The following is a 13,459-nucleotide window of genomic DNA, read 5'->3' as shown; positions in this document are numbered from 1 at the left end:
TTATCCTTCATTTTTCTTTCTAAATGTTTCCTACTTACCAACATTAAATAAATAAAACTTCAGTAAATAAAACTGCAGAAACTGAAAATCTGGGTTTTGATGATGAATTATTGGCCTGGAAGGGAGATTCTATTTCTCTCACCACACAAAATTGCCTGATCTGCTGAGTATTTCCAGCATTTTCTGTTTTGACATTAACGATCGGCTTCATTGATTGCAAGGTTTATCCTTCTCCCTTTTTTGGAAAAAAAAAGGTGTAACATTTGTGACCATCTAACACATAGCTTTGGCAAATCCTCTTCCTTGATAAACACTAAAACAGTCTTGGTAGACAGCCTCACCTCTTCATTCTGACATTTAACTAGTCAAATTGCACCTCTGACAAAAGACCTCTGGATTCTGTATTTACAGAATGGACCAATCTATCGATCTTATTTCCTTGTTCAGTGATCTTACAGTATCTGTGTTATTTTTTTAATATTCAGCTCAATTCTCCCAATATTACCAAGCATACTTTTGCTTTTTGCTTTTTAAGGCCATTTAGAACGGAGATGAGGAAGAACTTTTTCAGTCAGAGGGTGGTGAAGGTGTGGAATTCTCTGCCTCAGAAGGCAGTGGAGGCCAGTTCGTTGGATGCTTTCAAGAGAGAGCTGGATAGAGCTCTACAAGGATAACGGAGTGAGGGGGTATGGGGAGAAGGCAGGAACGGGGTACTGATTGAGAGTGATCAGCCATGATCGCATTGAATGGCGGTGCTGGCTCGAAGGGCTGAATGGCCTCCTCCTGCACCCATTGTCTATTGTCTATTGTCTATTGTCTATTGTCTATTGTCTTCCTTTGTTTCCTTTTCTCCTATAAGCTCTGACATTGGTTACCCTCCTTAGCCTCCTTGTTGAAATATACACAGAACCAAGCTACCTTGACCTAAAGACCACTACTTTATTTGCCTAACTTCATGCCATTCAACATACATTCTGAGTTATTCCCAGTTCTGTTCTGCTGGGAGTGGTGGCTTTGCCAGGTTGAAGAGGCATCGGCAGGATTTTCATAAGTGATCATAAGTGATAGGAGTAGAATTAGGCCATTCGGCCCGTCAAGTCTACTCTGCCATTCAATCATGGGTGATCTATCTCTCCCTCCTAACTCTATTCTCCTGCCTTCTCGCCAAAGCCTCTGGCACCTGCACCTAATGCTGATTTTGAACACCCCAGTGTGGTGAAGAATTACAGGATATTATAACACTTTATAAATTACTACTAATGGCAGGTAAATCTACATCCCTGTTTTTTCTTATATAACAGTTGCGAATTATGTTCCTTTGAGCATAATACAAGAGAATGATGCTCCTTTGCACATGACAAGAAACTATCGATACAATTGAAAATATTGTACGACTCTCACAAATTGCCTTAAAATGTAAAGTTTCTGATCTGAAGAGAGAGAGAGAGATCATTGAAGAGTGCACAGTAATAAAAGTTCGGTGGAAGCCTTTTCAAAGGTTATCAAACTTCTTAAACTGCTTGAGTTAGCAAAGTCATTGCCTTTTGATGCAGAGGGAAAAACCTTTCAATCGAAACTGTCGACAGAGAACAGTTGCGAGTTTCACTGAGAGAAGCAGAATTCAAAATAGCTCCATTATTGTTTTCGGAGCAAACTCCACAAAACTGAATGTTCTCTGAGGGAAAACTGTACAAGATACTTGGAAAAAATATCAACTGCTTTGCAGGAGTTTGTAATTCAGCAAACCCAGCGCATCTGAACTGCATGTAGCAAGTTCCAGTCTGACAAAGGTCTTCAACCTTAAACCATTAACTCTGATTTTCTTCCCACTGATGCAGTCTCACTTGCAAACATTTTCCTTTTTTTATTACACATTGCAAGTGTTGAAGCCGGTACAGATATCAACAATAACTATGAAGATCCTGAATGCATATCTGGAATATATTACAATCCATTAAGGGGTGAAGCAAATATTTGCAACTTGCAAATTAATTAGTTGATACAGCAATCCGTCAATGTGTTCAGTAAACAAATCTTTATTCGATGTCCCATTCTGTGAAGAAGTGCCAGAGTATTTTCTTATTGTTGCACCACACATTGCCAGTTCAGAGAACATTTTCATTACAAAAGACACCTAGGAGTGTAAAGGCAATGTTCTATATAACCTTTGGTAATGGTGATCTTCTGCATTTCAATACATTGTCAATTCTTCATATGTAGGCACTGCGTCTGTGACCTCTACTACTGACCCTACTAGTTGCGAAGAGGTCACAGAACAGTATGTCAGCATGAACACACCATCCAGGAGGAAATCACTCAGCAAAATCAAAGCTCCATTGATGCAACATGTCACCCTTTCCTCCAATTCGACGACACTGAAAAAATCATTCACGCTTTCATTTCCTCCCGCCTAGACTACTGCAACTCCCTACACACTGGGATCAGCCAATCTTCCCTGTCCCGCCTGCAACTAGTCCAAAACGCCGCAGCGAGACTCCTGACGGGTACCCGTAAAAGGGACCACATCACGCCGATTCTGGCCTCTCTCCACTGGCTCCCTGTACGGTACAGAATCAACTTCAAGCTCCTCCTATTCACATATAAAGCCCTAAATGGACATTCCCCCCCCCCCCCCCCCCCTACATCAAAAATCTTCTAACCCACCTCTCTAACTCCAGGTCCCTCAGGTCGGCCGACTTGGGGCTACTCACTATTCCGCGGTCTAGGCTTAAGCTCAGGGGTGACCGCGCTTTTGCGGTTGCAGCTCCTAGACTGTGGAACAGCATCCATCTCCCCATCAGAACTGCCCCCTCCATCGACTCCTTTAAGTCCAGGCTCAAAACCTATTTCTACTCCCTAGCGTTTGAGGCTCATTGAGGAGGCGCTGTGAACTGTTTTGTATGTGCTGTTATGTTTGCGTGCTACTGTATGTTTCATTTTTTCCTTAGTACCTAATCAGATGTACAGCACTTTGGTCAACGTGGGTTGTTTTTAAATGTGCTATACAAATAAATTGACTTGACTTGACTTGACTTGACCCAGTCCAATTAATCAAAAGAACCAAAACATACCGCAGTAACCATGCCCTTCCTCACATACACTGAAGATTTGCACAAAGTTTTTGATGAATATATGATTGTATCTACTTCAGATCCAATGCTATGGGATGATTTCATTGTCAACCAACAGTCACAAATGGAATATTTTAGAGATGTTGCTCATGATGACCATCAAGGAATAGTGAAAATGACTCCAATTATTGATGGAGTACATATGGTTTCCAGAAACACAAAGTTAACACTTAAATACCATGTTAAGCAACCACAATGAATACAGTAAATGCAATAAATGATACAAATGCTGGTATTACCCAATGGGCTATGGATAAACATTAGTGTTTTTGCTTTGTTGTTCTCAGCTCTGGTGATCAATTGTTTATTTGTTGTTGATGACAATAGTAAATTCTCTATTGCAGAATTTGTCAGTTGTACATCTGCAAAAGCTTCTATTGAGCTTGATAATTTCTTCGTCCCATTTGATGTTCTACAACCAGTAAAGACCTAAATTGGATCACTTTTCAATAGTAATGGCTTCAGGAAACTTGTTGCCAACTTTGGCTTCACACATTGTAAAAGCACACTCACGCAAAATAGAGATAATTATGCACACAGGAAAAAAAGTTATGCATACTGTTCTTGTCCAAGGCAAATCACTTGAACATTACTGCTTCTTACAAAATTACAGTGCAATATTATATTCAGTGATGGAAATAATATCAGCTGCAGTGGTCCAACATCCCAATATAATCCACGATCAATACATCCAATGATTTGCAATGCATCACACAATGCATCATGCTTCACCCCTCTATGGGCACTCAAAACTCCCCCAGCATCACTGCATCTGCAAGGGATAGTGTCAATGTCAAAGAATAAACTGAGGAATCTTAGTTGACACAAGAACCAGTGCTCTCACTTCCTAAAATCGTTCGATATAATCAATTATGCAAGTGGAAGTCACCTTCACATCTGAAAGAATCAATCACACAAGACGTAATATAAAGACAAAGAAGATCAGAATATTCATTTCCATTAACATGTGGAGGGATGCAGTCTGAAGAAGGGTCTCGACCCGAAACGTCACCCTTTCCCTCTCTCCTGAGATGCTGCCCGACCTGCTGAGTGACTCCAGCATTTTGTGAATAAAAACCTTCGATTTGTACCAGCATCTGCAGTTATTTTCTTACATTATCTTTATGCCATGTTAGTACAAAGATATGAAAGCACAAGCCATCAGATTCAAGAACAGCTTCTTCCCTGCTGTTATCAGACTCGTGAACGAACGTCCCATATGCTAAGGATGTATGTTCGGTCATCCAATTTTCTATATTGCGGCCCTTGCACTTTTATATCCGCATTTTCCCTGCAGCTGTAACACTACATTCTGTTTTCCTTCGCTTTTTGCACTATTTGTTGTCCTCGTGTATGGATTGATTTACCAGGATAGCACGCAAAAGAATGTTTTTCACTGTGACATGTGACAATACCATTTCCAATATATTTTCCTTTTAGGTACACTATATATATTCTGTTTAAGACTGTATAATTCAATGCATGTCCAGTACCTGCCAGATGGTAAAAAGAGAAAGCAGCCATTGTTTACAGTAGGCTCAGCAGTAAGGCTAGGTTCAGGGTCCACATGTCACAGCTTACATTGTCCAACCCCTGAAAACAGTGTTCAGAGTGTTGCCTTTTTCGGCATGGAATGGTACTTGTGCCGCCACTGAAGTGGGTGCAAAGAGTGGTTGTGGGCACACACAGGACATCACAATTGGACATCACCATTGGATGGAGCTCTACAGTTGCACTACTTGGTTGTCCACTTTGGAGCTGAATTACTTATCTAGGAGTAACTTATTTTCACCAGGAAAGTAATATATTTATAAGAGAGCCTGTGCAAGTTAAGGCTGGAATACTGTTTTGAAAGAACATAGAAACATAGAAACATAGAAAATAGGTGCAGGAGGAGGCCATTTGGCCCTTCGAGCCAGCACCGCCATTCATTGTGACCATAGTTGATCATCCACAATCAGTAACCTGTGCCTGCCTTCTCCCATCTCCCTTGATTCCACTAGCCCCTAGAGCTCTATCTAACTCTCTTTTAAATTCATCCAGTGAATTGGCCTCCACTGCCTTCTGTGGCAGAGAATTCCACAAATTCACAACTCTCTGGGTGAAAAAGTTTCTTCTCACCTCAGTTTTAAATACTCCCCTTTATTCTTAGACTGTGTCCCCTGGCTCTGGACTCCCCCAACATCGGGAACATTTTTCCTGCATCTAGCTTGTCCAGTCCTTTTATAATTTTATACATCTCTATAAGATCCCCTCTCATCCTTCTAAACTCCAGTGAATACAAGCCTAGTCTTTCCAATCTTTCCCCATATGACAGTCCCTCCATCCCAGGGATTAACCTCGTGAACCTACGCTGCACTGCCTCAATAGCAAGGACGTCCTTCCTCATATTAGGAGACCAAAACTGCACACAATACTCTAGATGTGGTCTCATCACGGTCCTATACAACTGCAGAAGGACTTCTTTGCTCCTGTACTCAAATCCTCTCGTTATGAAGACCAACATGCCATTAGCTTTCTTCACTGCCTGCTTCACATTCAAGGAATATTGAAACATGGTGAGACCTCACCTTTAGTGCCATACTAAATATACCTACACATTTTTTAATCGTTATGTGAGATGGAATGCATGTTATATTTTAGGGTTGATGGATTAGCATATACCAAGCAGGCCACTTTGTCCCTTCAAGGCAAACAGCTACTATAATATTGTACATTGCCTTTGACTATTGAGAAAATGCTGACAGCCATCACCTCTGGTAAAAGATCGTACCTTTTCGCAAAGCCGTAGGATTCATTAGCACTGCCAATGCCAAGCAGAAGGTACAGGCACCATTGCTTCCAAAACGTTTCAACTGTGACAGTCTTGGAACTCAATTGATGAGTGTGGAAATTCTCTGCTGTATTCCAGGTAGTAGCACCTCATCCAACAATCACAAGATAAAAAACACAAGAAAACGGGAGCAGGAGTAGGTCACCTGGCCCCTCAAGCTTGCACTGCCACATGCTTCAACCTCTCTTCAGTGAGTTCCACAGAACACTAAGTTCTTTCAAAAATGTATCTGCCTCCTTTTTAAGTACCTTGAAAGATTGCTTCCACAGCCCTCTGGAGGATTCCAGAGATTCAGCACCCTCTGCTAGAAAACATTCTTCTACATTTCAGTTAAATGAACATTGCCTTAATACTTACCCAAACTATCTCAACTAACATTATTCAACCTCCACCTTCCCCTGAACCAGTTCTCCCAACACTCTCCTATAATATGCAACACGCTGTCATTAATCTTGCCAATATTTACTTAAACTATAATATTATGGACCACACAACTCACTTTTACCCTTTATTACATAACTGTAATATGACTCCATTCAGTGCAATGGTTGCAGCAAGATACCTGATAATTGCAATAGGCTTCATGAGAATGTTAATCCTAGGTTTCACATTGACAAGCATGTTGTGCTTTGATTGTTGGATTTTCTTTTACACTGGCTCTAAAATTTCCATGTTTGAGGCTTCATTCAAATGTGAGCAGTAACCTCCCACTTCATTGAATGATTTTACTTGTTAATATTTAAATAATATTTCAGCATGCCCAGAAATAGAAATATATTTTAGGATTGCCGCAGTCATTGGTTTAACTGCCCCATGTTGGTGAGATGGTGTTCACCAGCAGAATTCAGCAGAGGAACAATAGCCATGCTTTGGTTTAGGATTTAACAATCAAACCAATACTTTGAAGCATTTAAATAATGAAATAAGAGCAAGTAGACTATGTACAATGTTCAAATTTTAACTTTCTTACTCGGTAGAGTATAATAAAAAATAGTTTTTATATAGCATTGTTATATCATGCCATATTATGTGAATATCCATCTACAAATGCAGGTTGTTTTTAAAAATCTTTCTTCCTTCACTCTGAAAATTAATTATCCAGAATACATTTGGAAATTTCAGATTTATGTGTATAATTTGTAAATGAATAGAAAAAGTATGCCTTATAGATGCTTTTTTCCATTGTAATATAATGAACTAAAATATTAGTCTGTAGTTACTTCATTGTTTATCCCATCTAATCCAGTGCAAAAGAATTAAACAGATGACATCAAGCCAATTCTTAATTAAAATCATTTTATCCTATTACATTATCTGTCAAATAATGAACCATGCATCGAATCTACATGGATAAGATCTTGAGTATAGTGAAACTCTGAAAATCAGTTTCTCGTGTTGCCTGATTAGCAAAGATTCTGGACTCAAAAAACAAACTGCTAGAGGAACTCAGCAGATGAACCAGCATCTATGGAGGGAAATGGACCAAGTAACCAAGGCTGGAGCTGATAAGCAGAGGACAGTAGGGTGCAAATGGTGAAATTTGATTTAAAAAAAGAAAGGTGAGGAGTGAAATGTGGAACCATGGAGAGGGATGATAGGTAGATCAGAACAGAGATGAAGGGTAAACAAAAATGGAGAACACGTGGTATGTGGGGGATGGGTTATGAGCAGATGGAGGTGGGCAAAGGATCTATGTGATGGGGTGGGGGAAGTGGAAAGAAAGATGTGTATGAGAAGGTGGGGTGGGGTGGGGTGGGGTGGGCCGCAGTTTTACTGTAATACGTGCAGGAGGATGAGGGAGGAACTTATAGAGGTATACAAAATCATGAGTGGAATAGATCGGGTAGACGCACAGAGTCTCTTCTCCAGAGTCAGGGAATTGAGAACCAGTGGTCATGGGTTTAAGGTGAGGGGGGAAAGATTTAATGGGAATCTGAGGGGCACCTTTTTCACACAGAGGGTAGTGGGTGTATGGGATGTGCCGCTGGAGTTGCGGCAAGTAGTATTGCAACATTTAAGAAACATTTGGACAGGTACATGGATAGGACAGGTTTAGAGGGATGTGGTCCAAACATAGGCAGGTGGGATTAGTGTAGATGTTTCATGTTGATCGGTGTGGCCGAAGGGCCCGTTTCTACACTGTATGAATCTATGACTCTATGAGGTGCTTATAGAATCTAAGGTTCATAGCAGCTTGTAGAACACTTTGCACTGGACGAATGACTGCATTATATTTATATATTGACTGAATCGCTTATTTTTTGTGACTCTAGAGTTTAACCTTTTGGAACTTGAAAAAGAATAGTCCATTGAATCTTTGGGAAAATTTAATATTGCTGTATGTTTTGCACTGTTCAGTGCTAAAGTCCAAATATTTGCTGCATGCCTAAGTAAAGTGTTATTGAGATATTTACTGCATCAGTGTTACATACCAATGAATTGTGAAATTCTGTCAAATGAGCCTGGAATCCCAGTGAAACATATAATTTCATGTCAATGTCTACTTTATGAGCCATAAGCTGGTGTGATCTTTGGACCTCAAATTCATTAAGGTAGTGATCACTTTGAATTAGCTGCACATCATCGGTCTTGAGAAATCAAACATATTTCTTTAAATTATCCAGATTCAAAGCCATCTGGTCAGCCCTATTTCTTTGAAAACCCAGCTCAAAGGAAACTCAGTAATAACTGGAGTGTTATAGAAGAGATCAGTAGTAACCAGTACTGATAAAAGTGATCATTCAACCAAAAGCTCTTAATTTGCTTCATAAATTTCATGCAATGAATCAACTAAAATCCCTGCATTTCTCCAGTTCTGATAACAGGAAGGTCAGGTTCATCTGCACAAACATGTTAGTGTGTTACCATAATTTATCATCTAGTTGCTAAATTGAAATCAAAGCTACGAAGATATCTTCTTGTAACAAACATAACAGTATTGCAGATACTGTGGGTCTTCTGGAAGTATCATGTAATCTTACACCATAGAAATAGCCCCTTTGGTGCATCTTGCCCCTGTCAGTTCTTTAAAAGAGCTTCTAAAAATCATTGACCTGAAAAGTTAATTGTGTTTCTTCTCACAGATGCTTCTTGACCTGCTGTGAATTTCCAGCAATTGTGCTTGGATTTATTTGAAGGTCACACCCCTCTTAGTTCTATAGTTTTCTTAAATCAGTTCAAAATTAAAAAATATATATTGAACACTTTTTGAAGAAAAAGGATTGAATGGAATTGAGTGGAATATTATTCATTTTATCAGTAACTAACCATTTCACTCTTTTAGTCTACCAAATGATCAGAGAAGAACCCATATTATTCCCTACATAATTATTATGCTGCAGTCCATGGAAGACATCAGAGCTGTTTTTCCAATAAAATAGAACAAATGGTGTCACCAACAGCATAATACAGTTAAATCAAAGCAGGTTTATAATGACAATGATGGTTAGTTGGATCAAACTTATTCCGTCTTAATTTTGCATTAATTTCAATTAGCAGTATAATTCTAACAGTACTGGGCAACCCTTGATTTCAAACACAGAATGTATTAAAGTACGTACAATATTTAATATTTGCTCAATCCTTTTGAGAATGTTATCACATTTTTAATGCCGCTTTGCAAGTGTCATATTAATTTTAAATGTACCATTCTCAAACAATTTAAGGTACCTGTGTAAAGGATTTCAGCAAGGGGAGAGAAGGATCCTTCTTCATATTTTTTGTACTGTCTGTGAAAACAATTTTGCCAGCATCAGGTATTCTGGAATGGAAAATGAAGACAAAAACTGAATAAAATGAATTTTCTCAACATTATAAATGCACATATCCTTAAATCTGTAGATATACATAGAGTTAGATTTAGCTCTTTGGGCTAAGGGAATCAAGGGAAATGGGGAAAAAGAAAGAACGGGGTACTGATTTTGGATGATCAGCCATGATCATTTTGAATGGCGGTGCTGGCTCGAAGGGCCGAATGACCTACCTCTGCATCTATTTTCTATGTTTCAATGTCTATGTCTAAATCAATACAAATTTAAGGATTTTAATCGATGATTATAATTTCTTAAAAAGCTTAATATCGTTGAGCACAAAGATAGAATAAGGTCCTTGTAAAATATGAGTTTAGTGTCTCATCTATAGAAATACACACACACATACACACACACACATATATATATATATATATATATATATATATATATATATATATTGTGGCATACACCTATTTTTCAATCATACAACCTAATTTTGCAATTAACTATCTTGACATTCTCAAATATAAATCAGATACTAAACTCAAATTTTACAAGGACTATTTTCTATCTGTGTGCTCAAGCTTTTCAAGAAAATGTTATCATCATTAAATTTCAACGCATTGTCTTATTGTGCTCTGTTTCTATCCCAACTTGGTATCATCTATCCCAACTTGGTATCATCTATGAACTTAGCAGAAGTAAGCAAATCTACATTTTCAATTGATGTATATATTTTTTAATTAGTGAAGGAACTTAAGTGTAGGTTCTAATCTAACTATAAAATAAGTTGTTATGTTTCAGAAAAGTTATTTAAAATCAAGTTACTCATCGACTGCAATTGATAGGATGACTTAAAATGCTTGTTTTCAACTGGATTCATCAATCTTTACCATGTTACCACATCTTTTTGCACATATTTCATTCGTTGTTCTTTATCTCTCCACATCACCTTCTATATCTCTTGTTTCTCTTATCCCTAACCGGTCTGAAGAAGGGTCTCGACCTGAAATGTCACCCATTCCTTCTCTCCAGAGATGCTGCCTGTCCCGCTGAGTTACTCCAGCTTTTTTGTGTCTATCCTTGGTTTAAACCAGCATCTGCAGATTCCTTCTTAAACATAACAAAGTATATATTTAAAAACAGATTATTGAGAGGAATCTTGAATGTTAGCAAGGGCAATGTAAATTTCAAAAAAGTTGCAATTTAGGGAAAATTTTGAGCCAAGCCTTTTCATTACACCCAAAACATAGATTCAGCCCCATTAAAATCAGGAGAATAGAATGTAGATGAAAGTTTCCCTTTACCACTGCTAAATGCAACCATAATGTCATTTAAAAAACAGAAAACATTGTATGGAATAAATTAAATATAAAATAAAAAGGAACAGTGTACCTCTGCTTAGTTGGAGAGAAACAAGGTTTAGTTATTGTAAACATCAATTCATTCTCAGGGTACTCAGTGTCTGTGAAGTGAAGGTGACTCTTGGTGATGTGTCTGATTTCTGTTTCTTTCACTACTAAGTATCGGGTTGCACCATCAACCTCTTTTGGCAACTGGTCCTTCACTGCAGTTACATGAATCACTGCCACCTGGAAGATAAGAAAGATGGCAATGAATGATTAATATTGCTTTGTGGCTAAGTGACAACAAAAAATACCCCCAACGTAATCAAGAGATATTTGGCTCTGCAGCACCTGTTGTTTGTGTGCCAGCTACTGATTTGCCTTGTGATTCATGTGCACACATTTAAAGCCCCTCTTACAAAAGAGGGGAAAGCAAGTTAGTGATGTGCCTGTCATATCTGGAATAGATGGTTTTCTGTGCAGGCTACGAAATGTATGTTTAAGGCGTATACATTCAAGGACACAGTAGAACAAGTGAGTATTAATCCTGAATCCTGATGGATGGATAACGTTGGTGGATAAATAAAGCTAGTGAAGCAGTTGGAAGATGTGGTTTGTTCACTGACCTTGACCAAGCATGTGAGGTGAATTAACTTCTTGCAGCATTCCATCCATGTCCTCGGGTCATGCTCCTGGTCTTGACTTTGCCAGCTGTCTTCTTCCACTGTTGTTTTACTCTGTGCCTGGAGGTCTTCCTTGCACCCTGATGGTACAAGACCTCTCTCTCCCTGTACACTTATCTACCAAGGTTTTCTATGGTGTGGCAAAAATCTAGGTGCTACTAATGTTCAGTCAGAGCAATTTGGTAGGACTTTGGAAATGACTTCCACCTCTAGATGCAGCCATGTAGCACTTCCACGTTAGGAGCAGTCTTTAATTAGCTCTACCCAGTTTGAAGGAATACTGGCTCTCAGTAAACCTGGTGACATGCTCTGGCTTCAAATGGTGCGGTAAGCCAGAGCATGTTTTTGTGGGTTATCTGACATTCAGTCAAATATTTGGTTCCAACAGCCACTGCTATTATATTTACTATTACTTTCAGATATTTTATGCTCTGTAACATTATGAAGAGACGCCTCATTTGATCTGTAATTATTCCTACCTGGGGATCAGAAAGGTTGGGTGGATCATGATTATCAGACAGAATAAACTCAGATGAATCTTCAAAGACCTCACTTCCAAAATGATGATAGTAAATCATCATTTACTATCATTGCTTGTGGAAACCATGACACCATACAGGCACATGAATGTAGTTTGTTGTGAACGGGAATCGTGTATCAGAACTCTAGAACAATAACTGGTAATATTTGTAATGAGAATGCTTTTGGTGCAACCGTTAACGCAAAGACCTTTCTTTTTAATGACAATGTGATAGAGTTGATGGAGGTGAAGGTCGTAGGAACATTTCACAATCAATGTGGTACTTATGCTGCCAAACTAATTATGCAAGGGCAGACACAAAGTAAGTCTAAGGGAGGCAAGAACATCAAGTGCTCAAGAAAAGAGTAGGAAGCCAAAAAATAGTACAACGTTAAGGAGTTTCTTCACTAAATCAGTGTTCAGGCTCCTCTGCTCTGACTGTATTTCTTCAACATTAGCTAATTAGATGGCACATTAGAATACAAACTTGTATTTCAGCAGAATAATTATTCTGTTTTTTGGATTCTATTAATCTAAAATGCATTAAGCCAGTGCTTGAGTACAATAATTCATTCTCAGTTCTGAGGTCTTAGAACTGAAACTTTAACTCTTTTTCTCTTCCCTCAGATGTTGCCTGATCTGCTAAGTGTTTCCAGGATTTTATTTTTTTTACTAAACTAGTACAATACTTCAAAGTACCAAAAAGATATATAGTGTAATGATGATGGCAAGGAGCTAAATTGAGTTTTGTACTGTCCATACTTTTAAATTGTGCAATAAAGATTAAAAATGGGTTCCAAAGGGAAATGTGTAAGGTGTAATTGTGGTGAAAATATTTGGTTAGAGAGACCTGATATACTTTAGCAATACACAGAAAAGGATCATAATTTCACCTAAGGTCTAATGTTAATTTATTGACAGGACCACTGCTCTTGAAATCCTGAAATCACTTTGCTTCCTCCTAACTACAGTAAAGAGACATCTTAATATCACCTTCCCTATTAAGTGATGCTGCCACGGCTGAACTTCAAAGCAAAGACATGGATGGTTACTGGAGCCTGTGGCTATCAAGGTGGATGCAGTTATGAATGTTACTGCTTCTGGCCTCTTACAAGCGCCTACTGCATCTCACCGTTTGCAGCTCATTGCTACGTATGAGATACACGTGGTAACACAGATTGCACTGTGTTACTG

General features: G+C 38.6%; 1 protein-coding gene across 1 annotated transcript in view; it reads right to left on the bottom strand.

The window, feature by feature from the left end:
• Window positions 1-13,459, bottom strand: part of frem1b (Fras1 related extracellular matrix 1b) — a 113,865-nt gene that overhangs the window by 78,761 nt on the left and 21,645 nt on the right. Inside the window, exons 10-11 of the mRNA XM_078407974.1 lie at window positions 11,112-11,308; window positions 9,634-9,724 (exon numbers count right to left, since the gene is read on the bottom strand). Coding sequence (XP_078264100.1) covers window positions 9,634-9,724; window positions 11,112-11,308 — 288 coding nt within the window. The remainder of the gene's footprint in view (window positions 1-9,633; window positions 9,725-11,111; window positions 11,309-13,459) is intronic.

Source organism: Rhinoraja longicauda, chromosome 11 (genome assembly GCF_053455715.1).
Source record: "Rhinoraja longicauda isolate Sanriku21f chromosome 11, sRhiLon1.1, whole genome shotgun sequence".
Lineage (NCBI taxonomy): Eukaryota > Metazoa > Chordata > Chondrichthyes > Rajiformes > Arhynchobatidae > Rhinoraja > Rhinoraja longicauda.
This window is presented reverse-complemented; position numbering and strand designations above follow the sequence as displayed.